The sequence below is a fragment of the Octopus sinensis genome, linkage group LG10 (assembly GCF_006345805.1).
Source record: "Octopus sinensis linkage group LG10, ASM634580v1, whole genome shotgun sequence".
In the NCBI taxonomy this organism is placed as follows: Eukaryota; Metazoa; Mollusca; class Cephalopoda; order Octopoda; family Octopodidae; genus Octopus; species Octopus sinensis.
Window position 1 is genome coordinate 19,699,683 of NC_043006.1, and position 20,000 is coordinate 19,719,682.

Consider the following 20,000-nt stretch of genomic DNA (forward strand, 5'->3'; position numbering starts at 1 on the left):
CTTTTACGTGCCACTGGCACGGGGGACAGTCAGATGGTACTGGCAACGACCTCACTCGAATGCTTTTTCATGTGCCACTGGCACAAGTGGCAGTAAGGCGACGCTATATATATAATATATACACATATAAATATAGCTCAATAGCACTTTCTCAAGGGAGATACAAGTGGTGCCATGATAGGATGCTTGCAACACTTGCTCACATCTTGGAGCGGAAAAGTCTCAAGGAACATCTTCATCAGGGGAAAACAACAGCTATAATTAAGTTCGCAAAAGAGGGAGAGAGGCCAGTAAGGACAGCAAAAAAGACATATAGCTTGTTACATAGATCCCAATCATGGGATATGAAAGTGGACCTGGTGGGGAAACTGCAGTTTCCCTAAGTCATCCATACAACCCTGAGGCCAGAAGTGGTTATGAAAAGACTAAGAAAATTATTTTGATTGAGCTTACAGTCCTGTGGGAAGAAAGTTGTTATCAGTCCCACAAACTGAAGCATACCAAGTATGAGATCCTTCTGAAGGGATGGCAGAGAGAAGGGGTGGCAGTTGTGGCTTTTGCCAGTTGAAGTTGGTTCTAGGGGATTCCCTGACCGATAGGTATGGAGGATGCTTACAGCCACTGGAATGAGAGGAAAGGAGCGAAGGGTGTTTGTGCACAGGATGGGAGAGGCAGCTGAAAGAGCCTCTTATTGGTTATGGAGCAAGAGAGAGGTGTTAAGCTGGAAGCCAAGAGGAGATGAGAAGCAGAGATTTGGCCAGTTCTGTTGACCCACCAATGGGAGGGTATTATGGTTCAGGGTCAAAACACCCGATGAATATTGGATACTGTCTAATGACATCAGTTTCTCCATTCATTTTGTTGAGTGGAATAAAGCACCTTCTTCTAGGTGTTATCAAATAACATGTGTGTGTATGCATGCATATCTGTATATATGTATGTATGTAAGTATGTATAGTTATGCATATATGTATGTGTGTGTGGATGTGAGCCTGGATGAGCATTCGTCCATCCGTCGATGCTCTCGGTGTCGGCGGTTGACCTGCTTTCTCTTCTGTGGGTCTTACGAATAGCAAAGGACCACGCTTCGGACTTCTCCCAGGCGCTCAACAAACAAACAAGCAGCAACAACGATAACAACAGCAACAGTGTGAACAATAAAGAGTGAAAACGAAAACAAGAATGCAGATATCACGGAGAACAGTAGTAATAACGTCAAAAAACGTGGAAAACAACAATAGCAACATAAAAAAAAGCAACCTTTTATCTTTTTAGAAGGCAGTTAGCCAGTGAACTGTGCATCGGATGCAAGATCTAGGTAAAATCCTCTAGTACAAAAATGATATAGCAAAACCAGGTGTTCTGTTGCTTAATGAAGGGTAAATTTCCTACACCGGCAGAAACAGAAAAATACCTTCAAGGTGTGTGGCCCTCAGTGCTACACATATATAAAGGAAAATAATATAGGACGGGAATCTCGTTCAGAGATTTATTATTGCTTGCAGACAGTTTTTCGAAATCAGTGACGGAAGTTACTAGAAAAACACTTAAGTATTTGCATACAGGCTTTCCCTTTCATCGTAAACCGGTGATTACCGCCCGTTGACAAGAGGCAACAACCTCGAAACTGCGGTCCGTGCGTATCACTTAGGCTTACGAGAAAGGGATGGCCTCCCTTTGCAAATACCATAAGGGCACAGATAGTGTGCCTAAAGCCAGCTGGAGACGATGATCTCCTGGGGCTAAAAGCTACAGTAACACCCACCCTTTGTGGTTAGCCATATTGAGATGGCTATTATACTTTACAATATAGGACGGTAGCTGATATAATCACCAGCGAGCAAGAAGCCAGAAGAATGACAAGCTAAACTTTTATAATGATCACCCTATAGTTTTGTTAAGCTATACGCAAACAAACTAGTGGAGAAAAGAACGCATTTATCAAAGGTTTATTACTTTATGTACACCAGGGCTTAAGTCGCCAGTTATTTCTGCTTAGTTCATTTAGCTAGCCCGCAGCGAAGTTCCTGTCTACAGTTTGTCTGTCACGAATCCCTGCCCTACATAGCTACCCCACCCCCAAGAACTGTTGACTATCATTGGAAACGGGAAGGCATTTTAATTGCCCCGTCCATGCGTGTGCTTATTCGGTTATTTGGTGACCGTTCCTTGTCAAAAGTTGGTGTGATCTGTCTAGGACGGCCCCTGTTTGGTGTCTGGGCCACTTGAACGGGGCTGTCAATATCGAGATGGGTTGGTTTCACTCTATCGATGAAGACTGTCTTGTCATCCTCCAATTAGGAGTTGGAATGTTTCATCTCCCGGATGTATGACTTGATATGGACCATCGTAGAGTGACTAGAGGGGTTTTCGTCGTGTGTCACGTCGAACGACCACAAAGTTAGCCGTGCGGATGTCATTTGGTACGGATGATCCGGGTATACCGTGTGTTGACGTGGGAACAAGGCGAACTGGCCCACACTGTATCTCTGTTGAGCGAAGTACCGTTTGAATTCCAGATCCGACTTCGTATTCGGAAGGAACTCTCCTGGCACTGTAAGAGTAGCACCGTACACCATTTCCGCGGAGGAAGTGCCGAGATTTTCTTTTGGGGCAGGGCAGATTCCTAGCATCGCCACGGGAGTTGATCAATCCAATTTGGTCCATTAAGTCTGGTTGTCAGGGATTCCTCCAGACGGCGGTGAAATCTCTCCACAAATTCGTTGGTCTGTGGGTGGAAGGCTATTGTACGATTCATTGTGATTCTGAAAAGATCACACATGTCATTCCATAGCTTTGAGGTGAATTGTGGACCCCGATCGGATAAGATGCTATCTGGAACACCAAAACGGGCAACCCAGTTTGCGATGAAGGTTCGGCTGACTTCTTGTGTTTCCGTGCAGCGGAGAGGCATAGCTTCAGGTGTAGCGGTCTACCAAGGTTAGTAGATACGAGGAACCCTGTGAAAGTGGTAGGGGGCCGACAAGGTCGATGTTGACATAGCTGAATCGGGCCTGAGGTGGTTCATAGTTGCCGATGGGTGCTTCGGTATGTTGATGGACCTCAGCTTGTTGACAGGAGACGCAGGACCTGGTCCAGTCCCCGATTTGCTTGGCCATATTGTGCCAGATAAATTTGCTTGACAGCAGCCGCCGTGTGGATTTAGTACCTGGGTAGAAAAGTCCGCGAACGATGTGGAAAACTTTCTTACGCCAGGCTGATGGGACGATCGGTCGTGGCTTCCCAGTGGATACGTCACACAGTAGGGTTTTGCAGTTAGAGCCAAAGTGTACATCCTGCTAAGAAAGTGATGTGATAGCAATGCGGTAGGCCCTTATCTCGTCATCTATCTGTTGGGTTGCAGCCATAGCTTCATAATCCAACCTTCCGTTATTGGTGCTAGGTAGGTGTGAGAGCAGGTAGGAGCACGAGAGAGTGCGTCAGCAACTGGGTTGCCCTTGCCAGCTATGTATTGGATGTCTGTAGAGTACTCAGAAATTGCCGATAGCATTTGTTGGTGGCGTGCCAACCAAGGCTCTGAGAGCTTGCTCATAGCAAAGGTGAGTGGTTTGTGATCCGTGTATACTGTAAGGAAATAGCAAAAGTGGCGGACACCTAGATGGACAGTCAGTAGTCCCCAGTCAAAAGCACTGTATTTTTGTTCAGGGGGTCGTAGTTGTCGGCTGAAGAAGATGAGATGTGTTGTTCCGAAACGCCCATATTGGCTGCGTCAGATGTGTCAACTGTGAGTGCAGTCCAAGTTGACATATGAGTATGGGACAGTATGGTTGCTTGAGCCAGGGCTTGTTTTGCGGATTCGAAGACTGGGGCCATTGTACTATCCCACTCCACTTGTCTTTTTGAACCCTCTTTTGACAGTGCCTTGTATAGAAATCTCATCACTTTTGCTGCAGAAGGAATGAAACGATAGTAAAAGTTTACCATGCCCACAAATTGGTGTAGAGCCTTGCTTGTGGTGGGGCATGGAACGGATAGGATAGCTTTCACTTTCTCTGGCAGGAGTGTAGTGCTGGCACTTGTAGTTCGATGTCCCAAGAAGTCGATTTCTGTCGCACCAAAATGTACTTGACCGGGTTAATTACTAAACCATACTGTTCCAGCCTATCCAAAAGGGTCACTAGTGCCTCTTATGTAACTCTGCATTTGGGATTGCAATAAGGATATCATCTAAGTATGCAAAAGACAAAATCGAGGCGTTGGAAGGCTTGTGCTGCGTTTTTCAGCCCAAAAGGTGTAGGTAGGAATTTGTACAGACTGAAAGGAGTGATCACAGCAGTTTTCGGTACATCGTCGTCTTGTACTGGTATTTGGTGGTATCTGCGGATGAGGTCAACCTTGGAAAAACCGAGCTCCCGGCTAACTGGGCTGAAAAATCCTGTATGGGCGAAATGGGGTAGCAGTCAGGTGTCGTATCCACTTTGAGACGGCGGTAATCTCTGCAGGGTCGATAACCTCAGTTGGATTTGGGGGCCATACACAAGAGTGATGATCAGGGACTGCTTGATCAGGGACTGCTTGATCAGCGAACTATGCCCGATGCTTCCATATTGTCGAACTCGGCCTTTGCGATTGCAAATTTGTCAGGTGATAGACGACGTGTGCAGCTGTGCATTGAGGGGAGGGGCCGGTGGTAGAGATGTGGTGTGTCACTCTGTGATGGGCTGTAAGTTTGGAAAATGTCGGGGTGGTGAGATTGGGGCTACTTACAAGAAGATCCGAGAATTCGTTTTTGGTCTGCGAGATGGTTGCTATGTGAGGGGAGGCATGAGCAGATGTTGCAAGAGGCACAGAAGCGTATGTTTTGTTGTCGAGGAATCGTCTCCCCCACCCAAATCAATCAGTAGTAAGTGTGCTCAAAGAAAGTCTGCATCGATTATGGGTTGAAGGACATGGTGAATGCTCATTTGTATTTTTGTGAGTCAATGTTTAGAGAAAGGGTGCAACGACCGTATGCCTCGATTGTGAACCCGTTGGTGGCTGTTAAAGGTTGGCTCCGCTTTCCCTGATGGTGGTCCCTTGCCGATTCCGCGATCACGCTGACTTCTGCTCCTGTGTCGATTAGGAGCCTGCGCCTGGAGCTGCAATTGCAGACATAGAGGAGTATTTGGTCATGTCTGCCGGCCACCAGGGCGTTCAATGTCGGCTGGCCCCTGAAGTTTCTCTGGGTCGCTGGTGAAGGGGTCTCGAAGCTACATGATTGTTTGTACTTTATTGCCTTTACCCCGAACTTTGCGACGTAGATGCACAGGTCATCTAATACGCCTTCTTAAATAGATGTTGCCCACGAGAGTCTCGCTGTGGTCTCGCGCATGGCAACATGGTTGTAGGCGTGTTTCGGACATGGTAATGGCTGCCGGCGAGATCTCGTACAAAATGGCACTGGCTTCTTGTGTCACACAACAGATCTATCCACGACAGACTCCACCTTATGCGACACATCATAGAGAGGGCTGGAACCAAAGCCGGCTTCCGTGGGAAACTGATCAATTTGGGTCAATGCAAAGCATTCAAAAGAGTCGACCATCGCTACTTCGAAGCCATCCTGAAAGCAATCGGTTTTGGACCCATTTTCAGTGGCTGGATTGCTTCAATGCACAGCGGAACCTGCTCGGGAGTCAAAGTAGATGGCCACCTATCGGAACCATTTTGCTTCACATGCTCTGTCTATCAAGGCTACCTGTTGTCACCTCTTCTGTAAATGCTGGCTCTAGAGCAAATTCTGCGGAAAATGAAACAGTTGCGAGGCATCCCTTTCGAACTGGAACAGTGCCATTTTTGTTCTATGTGTTGATAATACCTTAACCTCTATGTTAATAACCGAGCATCTATGTTCTACTTGAGCATGTTGGTAGAACACTGACAAGCTTTTCTCCTCTTTGAGCTCCCGCCAGTTTTTTTTCCTATTCGCTCCGCTATACTGCGTGCCGTCACTTCGGTATACGTTGTCTTATTTCTGCAGGATGATGACCATGTCAGTTACATAATCATCATCATCCCCATCATCATTTTCATCATTGTCATAGCCATTATCATCTTTGATATAATCATCATCAGCACCACCACCATCACAACCACCGCCACCACTACTACTTTGATCATTCTCATTGTCATCATCGTTATCAACTTCGTCGTCGTCGTCATCATCATCATCATCATCATCATCATCATCATCATCATCATCACCATCATCACCATCATGATTTATTATTGCTATTATCCTCATTGTTATCAATTGTCATCGTGCGGAGGCACATGGCCTAGTGGTTAGAGCAGCGGACTAGAGGTCGAGGGATCGCGGGGTTCGAATCTCAGACCGGGCGATGTGTGTGTTTATGAGCGAAACACCTAAGCTTCACGTGTCTCCGGCAGAAGGTAATGGCGAGCTTCAGCTGACTCTTTCGCCACAACTTTCTCTCACTCTTTCCTCTTGTAGCTTACCTGCGACGGACCGGTGTCCTGTCCAGGTGGGGAACCTATACACCAAGGAAACCGGGAAACCAGCCCTTATGAGCCAGGCGTGGCTCGATAAGGAACAAACAACAAATTGTCATCGTCATCATTATCAACATCATAATAATTTATTATTGTCATCATCAACTTCATCATCATTTTTGCTGTCGTCATTATCGTTGTTGCTGTCATTGTCGTCATCATCATTATCATCATCCTCACACACATGCATGCAAATATATTAACAATCCCAAGTATCAAAAATGGAAAGCAAAGAAGACAATTATTTTCAAAGAACGTGTCCGATTTGGAAAACATCTCTTCCTCTTTCTTTCTCTCTTTTCCCCTCTCTTTCTAGCCATCTATCAATCTATCTGTCTATCTCTATGTCATCTCTCTCTCTCTCTCTCAGCCACTACACACATTTTTTTCTCTCCTTGTTTTTTCTGTGTCCCTTTCTGTAGAAGAGCGTAGGCTCGAAACGTAAAAGACTTTTTCTATACTTGAGCATTATACTAATACATCTGTTTGTTTTGTACACCACCTGTCTTCGTCTTTTGTTGTTGTTTTTCGTAAACTCTCCCTATATATTCTAATTTACCATGATATTTACTTCCCTGTCTCTAGAATGTTCAAATTATATTGAGAATTGTCAAACCATGAGTTGCAACAGCAATCAAAGACCTTTCTGTTCTACATGTAAACAGTACAATGTGAGAGGAGCAGAATTTTCTATGGCCTGGCCTGAAGGACCACTCAAATGCAATCGTGAGTACATAATTTTTTGTTGTTATTTTTATTATAAGCTAGTGAGCTGGTAGAATAATAAATACGTTGGACAAAATATTCAGTGGTATTTCTTCCATTTGTTTACATTCTGTGCACAACTCACAGAGGTTGATTTTACCTTTCATTCTCTTGAGGTCAATAAAATCAAATACCAGTCATGTACTAGGGTTAGTATGATCAACTAATTCTCTCCAACTAAGACATCTTGACTTGGGCCAAAATTTGAAACTATTATTTAGGCAATGGCCTGGACGGGCTATTAGTATCTGAGACAAAATGCTTAGCAGTTTTTCTTCCATCTTCTTTATATTCTAAGCTCAAAATTCCATCGAGGTCAACTTTGCCTTTTTATCTCTTCAGGGGTGATAGAATAAAGTCCAAGTCAAGTACTGGAATCATGGAACATGGAAGCACTCTGTCGGTTACGACGACGAGGGTTCCGGTTGATCCGAATCAACGGAACAGCCTGCTCGTGAAATTAACGTGTAAGTGGCTGAGCACTCCACAGACACGTGTACCCTTAATGTAGTTCTCGGGGATATTCAGCGTGACACAGAGAGTGACAAGGCTGGCCCTTTGAAATACAGGTACAACAGAAACAGGAAGTAAGAGTGAGAGAAAGTTGTGGTGAAAGAGTACAGCAGGGATCACCACCATCCCCTGCCGGAGCCTCATGGAGCTTTTAGGTGTTTTCGCTCAATAAACACTCACAACGCCCGGTCTGGGAATCGAAACCGCGATCCTATGACCGCGAGTCCGCTGCCCTAACCACTGGGCCATTGCACCTCCACCACTGGAATCATTATCATCAGGTTGCCTCCACCTCTTAAATTGCTGACCATTAGCCAAAACTAGAAAGTATTATTATAATGATGGTGAGCAGGCAGAATAGTTTGTGTATCAGACAACATGCTCAGTGACATTTCTTTCAGCTCTTTATATTCTGTGTAAAAATTGCCTCTATGCAGTTGCTTGACCCGCTAGAAGTAGCAGCCACATCTCCAACCAATCAGAGCCTACTATTGTAAAAAAAAAAAAAAAAGAAAGATGTTGGCTAGTATCATCCTGGAATCCTTGTACATGGATAAATATTGGATGGTCACATCTGGAATGCCTTTAAATCATAAGTCTGCTCAGTCAGAATTAACCAGAAGTAACTGCTTCGCTACTATCTACCTATATGGAACATGTGGCCAAAATCACAATGCATGGTGGGTCATCCATGTTTTGCTTGGGCTTCACTTCAGTGACTTCAAAACCAAAAACGATCCATTTGGCTCCCCACTTGAAAAGAACAGAGTGGATAATGTCAATGACCATTTGCCACAATGACTACCACCAAGCAGATGTCACTGTACAATGCAGTAATCTAGTTCCTGAAAATTGGACTACAACTGGCTACATACAGCACAACCACCAGGGTACTAACGGTTTCAACCCTATTAGATATTTTTGAGTGATCTCTGTTCAGCACCCAATCAAATCTGAATTTTTAAAAAAAAACCCTCTCTGTGAGGTATAACTTGATGTGGAGATTGTCAAAGATACATTTGTCTGGGATCACACAGGTTTTAGCAAACCCAACAACACAGCTAAGTACTAAGTATAAGTACTAACCTTTCACCCTTTAGCATTTAAACAGGCCACATCCAGCCAAAATATTCTACCTGTTTTATGTTCAGACTATCATGATCTACCCTACAATGTCAGTCTAAAAATATACAATCACATCATTGAAATCTCAAAGCTACAAAATAAAGCTGGATAAATTCAAAACAATTACATCTAACTGAGTAATCTGAATGCAAATAAAATTATGGGTCTGAAATAATGAAAATACTATTCCTATTATAATTGTCTTGTTTTGTTTGTTGATTTTGCTCTGAAATCCTATTAAATTTATTATTTTAAATCTACTTTACAGCTACATGTTCCTGGTTCAACCACAACTGCTGGCCTGGCACATGTGGCAAAAGTCACCTTGCCAGAAATTGTCAGTGCAATCAAGGTTTTGTCGTGGATAAGACTAACCAAAACACAAAATGTGAACGTAAGTACTCTATAATATTTCTATATATTTCTATACACCTATCATACATTTATTGTAGAACTCTATAAATACTCTATAATGTATTTCTATATACTTCTACACAACTATCATACATATTAGGGGTACCAAACAGTAATATCATATTTTCAAACAAATAATCTGATATCATACCACAAATAGTTCATAAGCCAATAAACAACCTTTGCAATCACCCAGTCAGCATAGAATTAATGACCAAACATAAATGTGGAACACATCATTATCATCATCATCATCATCATCATTTAACGTCCGCTTTCCATGCTAGCATGGGTTGGACGATTTGACTGAGGTCTGGCAAACCAGACTCTAATCTGATCTGGCAGAGTTTCTACAGCTGGATGCCCTTCCTAACGCCAACCACTCCGAGAGTGTAGTGGGTGCTTTTATGTGCCACCAGCACGAGGGCCAGTTTGGTGGTACTGGCAACGGCCATGCCCAAATGGTGCTTTTTACATGCCACCTGCACAGGAGCCAGTCCAGCGGCACTGGCGACGACCTCACTCGAATGTTTCACATGCCACCAGCACAAGTGCTAGTAAGGCGATGCGGTAACGATCACGCTCGAATGGTGTGCTTAAACATGCCAGCTTGTTGTTTTGGCAATGATCTCACTCGTATGGTACTCTTAGCGCTCCACTAGCAATGGATGCCAGTCACTGAGTTTGATTTTGACTTCGATTTCGCTTGCCTCAACTGGTCTTCGCAAGCAGAGTTTAGTGTCCAGAGAAGAAGTGTGGGCATGGCTGTGTGGTTAGGGAGCTTGCTTCCTAGCCATATGGTTTCGGGTTCAGTCCCACTGCGTGGCACTTTGGGTAGGTGTCTTCTGCTATAGCCCCGAGCTGACCGGAGCTTTGTGATTGAATTCGGTAGGTGGAAGTTACTGCCGTGTGTGTATGTGTGCGTATAGCTGCTCAGTGCCTCTCCAAAAGAGAGAGAGGGATATATATATAATATATATATATATATTATATATATATATATAATATATATATAATATATATATATATGTTCTATATGATAGCTCATAGAAGAAAATGACTTTAGTGAACTGCATAGTCAGCATTGAGAAGATTGCAAGAAGCAATAAAAAAGCTTTAACGAACAAAAACAAAACAATCGGATGTTTAATGAGTGGAATTGAACCAGTGTGTGTATTAATTATATTGACATAATGACTCTCCCTAGACACAAGAATATACATATATATATATATAGTACAAAGTAAGATAGGGGTTATGGGTGTAACCCACTATGAGATATCATTTATCCAATATACTGTTGGTAAAGTACCCAAATTCTTAATACATAAATGTTTTTCATTGCAATGCAATTAAGTAATTTATTGTATTAAACAGGTGAAGATAAAGAAATAGTTTTACCGTAAATTTATAATACAAATAAGAAAAAGGAGAAACAAATTTGGTTTGTTCATCAGCTTAACGGATATTATGATGTTGGATTATTTATTCATTTTAGATTTGTTTAATGAATCTAAAATGAATAAATATTCCAACATTATAATATCCGGAAGTTGATGAACAAACCAAATTTGTTTCTCCATTTCCTTACTTGTATTATATATACATATATATATACATATATATATATATATATATATGTATGTATGCATGTATGTATGAGGGAAAACAAAAATCACCTGCACTTTCGCCATAACATATTGTTATTATTATCACACTGCCTTCTGTGTATGCATGCCTACAGTTGGTATTATTGTGGTCATGTGATCAAAGGCGTAGGATTGGCTGTGGTAAGTAGCTTGCTTACCAACCACATGGTTCCGGGTTCAGTCCCACTGCGTAGCACCTTGGGCAAGTGTCTTCTACTATAGCCTCTCGCCGACCAAAGCCTTGTGAGTGGATTTGGTAGACGGAAACTGAAAGTAGCCTGTCGTGTATATGTATATTTATATATATATATGTGCATGTGTGTGTGTGTGTGTGTATGTTTGTGTGTGTATGTGTGTTTATGTGTGTGTATGTTTGTGTGTCCCCCCAACATCGCTTGACAACCGATGCTGGTGTGTTTACGTCCCCGTAACTTAGCGGTTCAGCAAAAAAGGACCGATAGAATAAGTACTAGGCTTACAAAGAATAAGTCCTGGGGTCGATTCGCTCGACTAAAGGTGGTGCTCCAGCATGGCCACAGTCAAATGACTGAAACAAATAAAAGAGTAAACGAGTAAAGTTTGAGCCTGACCATGCCATTTTTCTTTCTGGCTTTACAGTCTAAGCATGGCCACTCCACTAGAAACGTACACCAAAGAAGAACAAAGAGCAGTGATCCGATTTCTCTGGTCTGAAGGTGTGTCAGGTGCTGAAATACATCGGAAGCTTTTTGCATAATATTGAGACAGTGCACTACCATGTAGAAGTGTGTATGAGTGGATTGAGAAGTTTAAAAGTAGCCAGATAAGCATGATGCACAAGGAGGGAGCAGGATGCCTGTCGACCTCCACCACTGACAAGAAGATTCAGCAAGCTTATGAAATGGTAATGGTAATGGCGAACTGGTGAGCTTTCATCAATGAGGTAGCTCGTTCTCTGCTGATTAGTCGTGGTTCTGCCTATCAAATCAGCTAACCCTAACCCTAACCCTGCCATAAAGCCTGTGCAAGAAAGGTGCCAAGAAAGCTTACTGCAGAGCACAAGCACAAACATCTTGAGTTTGCCAACATTTACTCAACTGATACAACAATGAGGGCAAGAAATTTTTGAGCAGAATAGTTACAGGAGATGAAACGTGGGTCCATCATTATGAGGCTGAATCCAAAAGACAGAGTATGGAGTGGAAACATCCTGGCTTTCCATTGAAGAAGAAATTCAAGACACAGTCTTCTGCGAGAAAGGAGATACTAACCCTTTTGCGGGGCTTAAAAGGGCCTGTACTGGAAGACTACCTGGAAAAGGGTGTATGATCAACAGTGTAAAATACAGTGTTTTGCTGGCCAACAAACTGAAGCCAGCAATTCACACCAAATGCTGACGCCTATTGTTAAAGAAAGTTTTGTTGTTTTATGACAATGCTTGCCCAGACATGGTCGCCCAAACCATTGAAACCATTAACCAATTGTGCTAAAAGCCGTCGATGACACACTTGACCAGAGAAATCAGATCACTACTCTTTGTTCTTCTTTGGTGCACATTGTTAGTGGAGTGGCCATGCTTAGACTGTAAAGCCAGAGAGAAAACTGGTGCAATCAGGCTCAAACTTTGATCTTGTGAGCACAATAATACCAACTATAAGCACACACGCACAGAAGGCAGTGGGACAATAATAACGATATGTTATGGCAAAAGTGCAGATGATTTTTTACTTACCCTCATATATTTATACGTATATATGTATGTATGTATGTATGTATGTATGTATGTATGTATGTATGTATGTATAAACTGTAAATACAAACGCTTGTATATATCTTAACAGTTTTACTCAGCACCAAGTAGCTTAAAGTTTCATGGACAGGACCATCTCATCTTATATCAGAAGAGTAAAGGATTTGAGACAAATTCGAAATGGCTCTTTTAGTAGCTAAGGTCACATAGTGTTAATGCTGTGGAAGTGATACCAGTTCATTTCTTTGTCTGCTCCACTATTAGAAGGGTTATGAGGTTGATCCAATGGGGTTGCATCACTGCAGTAATTGACTGGTTCTGTGACATCGAAAATAAAGCAACCTGTAAGATCACCCACTTCAACATTATGGATTTCTAACCTTCAGTATTAAAATCGTTCCTCCCGAAGGCCTTAGACATTGGGAGACAATTCACTAAAATCAGTGAACACAATATCAGTATCGCCATGAATGCTAGAAAGTCGATCTTGGCTCACTAAGATTCAAACTGGATAAAGCAGGAAGGTGACCCACTGCTTGATATATCTATAGGGAAGTACAGCAGGGCTGAAATCACCGCCCTTGTCAAGTAACTTATCCTGGATACTTTGGAGAAGCGCTCACACTCCCATAGCTTGGCCCTGTATAGGAATGATGGTCAGGCAACCTCAAGCCCTATAAAAGGTCACATCAGAGACAATTTTAGGTAGGATTTAATACAAATCTTCAAAGAATTTGGCTAACCTATTACAGTTACTATTAATTTGACAAAAGTTGACTGACAGGATATAACAGGTGAGGACCACCCTTACAGAATGTTCAATGAGGAAACTGTTTACATCTACAGAAACTCTAACCATCTCTCAGCTGTAATCAACAACCTTGTCACAGGGATAAGTAGAAGAATCTCTAAACTCTCAGCAGACAGAGAGATCTTCCCACAACAACAAGGTATTAACAAAGAGTGAATTCACTGAGACATTAGTATATACAGGACACCCTACCCCAACCACCAAACCTCAAAAGCCAGAAAAAGAAAGATAATTTGGTGCAATCCTTCATTTAACTGAGAAGTTTCAACTAATATGGCTATGTGACTGATATTTTATTTTATCAATGTTGGAGGAATGAAAAGCAAAGTTGATCTTGACAGAATTTGAACTTAGAATTAAAAGGACAAGAATAAACACCACAAGGTATTTTCTCCAACACTAACAATTCTGCCCATCCATTGCACTGGTTTGAAAAATATATATAATAAATAATTTTTCTTTTCTTATTGCAGTTGAAAAGGGACCGAATTTAATGGCTTGTGATTTTGGTATCAAGAGTCAGTATGGCGACATCTCTAACTTCAGGAGTTCAAGTGGTTGTCACAGTGAACAGGACATCTTTGTTAAATTCATCCCAAATGCCATTTCTTTGCAAATCGAGTCACTTTTAACCTTGAACGTTACCATGCCACTAATGCCACACGTTGTAAAATTTACAATGGGTGTTGTTTCTGGAAGACTTTCTGTAAAGAAAATATCACCTTCAGGTCAATGCTTACACTTTTTATACTTTATATATATATTCTATGTATACATTTTATATATGTGCTTTATATAGGCGCAGGAGCGGCTGTGTGGTAAGTAGTTTGTTTACCAACCACATGGTTCTGTGTTCAGTCCCACTGCGTGGCACCTTGGGCAAGTGTCTTCTACTATAGCCTCGGGCCGACCAAAGCCTTGTGAGTGAATTTAGTAGACGGAAACTGAAAGAAGCCCGTCGTATATATGTATATATATGTGTGCGTGTATGTTTGTGTTTGTCCCCCTAGCATTGCTTGACAACTGATGCTGGTGTGTTTATGTCCCCGTCACTTAGCGGTTCGGCAAAAGGGACCGATAGAATAAGTACTGGGCTTACAAAGAATAAGTCCCGGGGTCGAGTTGCTTGGTTAAAAGCGGTGCTCCAGCATGGCCGCAGTCAAATGACTGAAACAAGTAAAAAAGTAAAAGAGAGTCAAGAGTATATAAATATACCCTTTTTATGAACACTTTATGTATGCCATATGTGTGTGTGTGTGTGTGTTTGTGATGCTATCAAAGAAGGTAAACAGAGAGAAAATAGAAAGCTTTACATCATGCCAGGAGATTTGAATAAGTTAACGGGACCTGCTAGACTGAAGATGGGCTTTTGTGCGTGAAATATAAAAGTTTTATAAAATTCCTGGAGTCATACATATGTAGCAGGCTTGCTATCTGCTGTCTACAGTACCATGCTATCTGTTCTTTTCAACTATCTAATACTTTTCTGATTATCTCGGCTGTGCCAAGGAAGCAAACCTTTTGTGACAGTTCTACTGGGCACTCTATTCCGATTTCCTTTATATTCTCTTTGATGCCTTCTGATAACTGACCCCAAGGACCCAACAATACTTGGCACTATCTTCACCTTTTTCATTTTCTATAGCTGGCCTATTTCATACTTAAGGGAGTTGTTTTTTTCAATTTTTATGCCTTCCTTCTTGACTATTCATAGGTCAAAGGGGCATGCAACATCAGCTGTATAACATATGTGGTGTATCTTGGACCACAATGTCCAATGTTATGCTCTAGCACCTTATTATTGTTGTTGTTGTTAATAATAATGATAACAATAATAATAATAATAATAATAATAGACCTACCAAAAACTGAGCAAATATAAAGATCTTGAAATAGAAATCAGCAAAATGTGGAACCTGAAAACTAAAACAATACCTGTTGTCATAGGTGCCCTGGAATGATAGCAAAAGGGGCTGATTGCTACCTAACTCAGATACCAGGAAGCCCAAAACTGGCAGAAATTCAAAAGATAGTGCTCATGGGAACTGCTCATATCCTACGCAAAATACTTTCTATGTAATCTCAGGGTTTAAAACAAACATAATTTTCGTTTTTTTTTTTTTGGACATTCACTAGTACAACACCAAAAGAAAAAAAAAAGGCTCACTAGGCATAACAACAACATGAACTTCCAACCTGTTGTCTCTTGAGGTCTCTGGGTGAGACTTGGAGCCAACTTGTACAAATATAAAGCAAAAGTCAAACATAGAATAATAATAATAAATTTATCTTTATCATTAGGTAACATATCTTTTCTTAAAATCATGAAGCTGCCTGAAGAGGGTACCTGCAACAGAAACTTCAGTCAAGGATTCCCTTCCAAGTCAAAAGTTCATTGTTCTAGAGCATTCCAGTTAGGGAACTTTACAATGGAACATGGAGACAGGTGAGACTCGTAATATTGTCATATTAGGGATGTACACATATGAAAGTAAAATATGATATGTTGTTGTTGTTATTGTTTAACACCAGGTCAGCCTGGACAGATCTATGATCAAAAATATTCCAACCATTATCATCCAATATGTTCTTACTTTTGGCACATCAGAAGAATCTGCAATTAACAATCTGTCATTTCTCCTGTTAGATATTTGAGCTGGCTGAAACGTTAGCACGCCGGGCGAAATGCGTAGCCGTATTTCATTTGCCGTTACGTTCTGAGTTCAAATTCCGCCGAGGTCGACTTTGCCTTTCATCCTTTCGGGGCCGATTAAATTAGTACTGGGGTTGATGTAATCGACTTAATACGTTTGTCTGTCCTCGTTTGTCCTCTCTGTGTTTAGCCCCTTGTGGGTGGTAAAGAAATAGATATTTGATCTTGGTCAAAGTTTTTCTCATCAGAGAAGAACCAAAGTATGCCATGTCGAAAGAGTTTTTAATCTTATGAAATAGCCACTTGGTATGTGCTAAAAGGTTTTCCCGTGTTTTTGTAGACATGAATTGACCTCTCCTCATACGACATGTATCAAATGTCCTCATGTACCACAGTTCCGATAATCCATTCCAACACTTGAAGTTCTTTGGTGATGGCTCTCATTGGTTTTCTGGGATCATCATTGATAATGTTTGAAGTTGTTGGATGACTTGTGATGCCTTTACGGTGTCCAAATATTTAAAAAATGATTTTATATTTTTGATAAACCAGAAATATTGCTGCCTGAGGCTTCCAACTCTATTCAAATTTTGTGTACAAAAGTGCTTTCAACATTTAGAAAAGTAGCAATTTCTAAATCTGTTCCAAGGGCACAGCTGGGGTAAATGGCACCCAGGGCAAGCAACAAAATTGATTTGAAGAGAGGATGATGATGATGATGATGAAGATGTTGATCGCAGTGAGGTTGAGCATGATGACAATGATGAGAGTGATGGTAACAATGATAACAGTGATGACATTGATGATGATGAGAAGGAGGAGGGGGGAGGAGGAGGAGAAGAGGAGAGGAGGAGGGGGAGAATAGGGGAGGGGGAGGAGGAGGAGAGGAGAGGAGGAGAGGAGGAGGGGGGAGGAGGAGGAGGAGGAGGAGGAGGAGGAGACGGAGGGGGAGTAGGCAAAGTGCTGGAGAAGGAAGTAGGGTTGGCTGGTATCATAATTCCTGTGTCTTGTATACGTTGCAATTTGTCATAAACCATTAACAATTTCTTCTCTTTCAGATTGTGTACAGAGTTTACCTCCTATGGTGGAGGCTACTTGACTGTTAAGCCCATCAATTCAAGTCCATCACCCACACAGTATTACCGACAAACTGCATCGACAGAAACGAAATGCTTCCAATACGATAGAAAACCTCCTCAACACTGTAGCGAGACATTAAAGTGTGGTTCGGAGCCTTTGAAAGTGATTCCAACTCTTTCCCGATCACCAAATGTTACAATTATGTTCGATGGTTGGTTTGATGGTAATGTCTACAGAAATGGAACTGGAAACAACGGCGTTGAATCATATGAAGTTGTAGTCCATCCTATGACAGTAGCAGGAGATAAACTGCAAGTAGATCAAACGAAAACACTTTATAAGTATGAGAGTTTTAATGAAACAACTTTAGAGTTAAGTCTGTCTGCAGCACCAGGAGTTTATGCGGTATATCTCACCATCAAAGATTTTGCTCACAATGCCCAGTATGCTCGCAAATTCTTTCTCTATGACAACAGTTCCTTGATTGAAGCCAGAAATATTCCTCTACCGAAAGTTATTTCAAAAACTGGTCGAAGTGACATCCCTTGGTATTCAGATGAAGAAAACGCCTGTATCACATGGTACAATCTTTTTATGAACACTTTTCTTGAAACGTATTTGAAACCAATAAAGGAAGATAATACTATACCAGGTACTTAACTGTTCACTCTTAACTTTCTATATGGCAAAATACCACAGACAACTGACAATATATATATTAGCTAGCCATTGAAAAACATACTAACTGTATTTACATTTATTTTCAATGAAATGGGCTCTCATTTTCTTCTTCCATTAATCATTACTATGCTTTAACAAAATCATCACAGGATTGAGTTTTTAACATAAAAAATTTTCTACAATACGTTAAGAATATAATAACAAGAAGCAATTAGCTAAGGGTACCATCATATGATTTTTTGATTTTTTTTTTTTGTATTTGCTACATCAGAAGAGAGAAGCAATGCTCATGGCCTTCAAAGTGAGATTGATATCATTGATGTTTCTTTCGAACTTCTATCATTAATGTTTCTTTCGAACTTCTATAAGTCAACACCAGTAAGAATGACATGCACTAAGAGGAAATTCCAGAGAGCCAAAAATCTAGTGTAAAAGGACTGGTGTACAATGGTCAGTTGAATGCTAATATGTATAATATATTGAGCAAAAGCATTTCTCAATTATTTGAAATTACTGCTGCAATGAAGGTAGGACATTACAGTCACTATGACTAAAGTGGCAAATTTGTACAGTTGTTAGCATATCAGATACAATGCATTTATCATCATCATCATCATCATTGCTTAACGTCCGTTTTCCATGCTGGCATGGGTTGGACGGTTGACTGAGGACTGGGGAGCCAGCAGCTGCAGCAGGCTTCAATCTGATCTGACAGTGTTTCTACAGCTGGATGCCCTTCCTAACACCAACCACTCCGTGAGTGTAGTGGGTGCTTTTTAGGTGCCACCGGCACAGGAGGCAGTTAGCCGGGCCTGGCTGCAATCATGTTTGGATAGTGCTTTTTACATGTCACTGGCATGGGGGCCAGTCAGAGGGTACTGGCATTGGCCACATTCGGATGGTGCTTTTTACATGCCACTGGCAGGGGAGCCAGTCAGGGAGTACTGGCATTGGCTATGTTAAGATAGTGCTTTTTATGAGCAACTGGCACAGGAGCCAGTCAGGAGGTACCATGCATTGGCCACATTTGGATGGTGCTTTTTACATGCCATTGGCACAGGAGCTAGTCAGGTGGACCTGGCATCAACCATGTTCGGATTGTGCTTTTTACATGCCACTAGCATGAGAGCCAGTCAGAGGCAACTGGCTACAGCTACAATATTGGTTTTATTTGACTCAACAGGTCTTCTCAAGCATATCATATCACCCAACACATCAGGAGTACTCTTAACTAGGCCAGACATGCATGGCTGTGATCTCACTTTAGTTGCTGGGTCTTCTCAATCACAGCCTATTTCAGTCTCCTGTCATTGCCTCTGTGAGGCCCAATGTTCGAGGGTCATGCTTCACCACCTCATCCCATGTCTTCCATTGGTCTACCGCTTCCACATGTTCCTTCCACAGTTAGGGAATGGCACTTCCTCACACAGCTTTCCTCATCCATACATAATACATGACCATACCAGTGCAATCGTCTCTCTTACACACCACATTTGATGCTTCTTATGTCCAACTTTTCTCTCAGGGTGCTTACACTCTGTTGTGTATGCACACTGACATTACACACCCAGCAGAGCATACCAGCTTCATTTCTTTCAAGCCTACGCATGTCATCAGCAGTCATGGCCCATGTTTCACTGCCATGTAGCATGACAGTTCGCACACATGCATCATACAGTCTAACTTTCATCCTGTGCAAGAGGCCCTTAGTTGCCAGCAGAGGTAGGAGCTTTCTGAACTTTGCCCAGGCTATTCTTCTTCTGGCCATTACACTCTCAGAGTAACCACCTCCACTACAGACTTGGTCACCTAGATAGTGGAAGCTATTAACTACTTCTAGTTTCTCCCCCTGGCATGTGATGGTGTCTGCTTTCTGTACATCTTCAGTGTTTATTGCCCCTGTGCATCTGCCACACAAAAACTATCTTCCCAGTTAACCTTCCTGTGATATTGCTGTGCCTTTTATGTGTCCATAGCTTACACTGGGTACATCATATGGAGTTCCTACCATGCCATTTCTACCTGAAGAGGTTTGTGATTTGCCAGCCTTCTTACTTGCTAAGACTT

The 20,000-nt window shown here is 41.9% G+C and overlaps 2 protein-coding genes across 2 annotated transcripts in view; both read left to right on the top strand.

Annotated features, from left to right (window-relative positions):
• LOC118765007 overlaps nt 1-14,168 on the top strand; it is a gene marked incomplete at its 3' end in the record, with an annotated part of 23,409 nt that extends 9,241 nt beyond the window's left edge. Inside the window, exons 2-4 of the mRNA XM_036506244.1 lie at nt 7,099-7,239; nt 9,185-9,310; nt 13,993-14,168. Of these exons, the coding sequence (XP_036362137.1) occupies nt 7,099-7,239; nt 9,185-9,310; nt 13,993-14,168 (443 nt within the window). The remainder of the gene's footprint in view (nt 1-7,098; nt 7,240-9,184; nt 9,311-13,992) is intronic.
• A 3-nt stretch (nt 14,169-14,171) lies between these two features.
• Nucleotides 14,172-20,000, top strand: part of LOC115216576 — a 62,230-nt gene continuing 56,401 nt past the window's right edge. Inside the window, exons 1-3 of the mRNA XM_036506328.1 lie at nt 14,172-14,247; nt 15,821-15,965; nt 17,231-17,904. Of these exons, the coding sequence (XP_036362221.1) occupies nt 14,175-14,247; nt 15,821-15,965; nt 17,231-17,904 (892 nt within the window). The 5' untranslated portion in view covers nt 14,172-14,174. The remainder of the gene's footprint in view (nt 14,248-15,820; nt 15,966-17,230; nt 17,905-20,000) is intronic.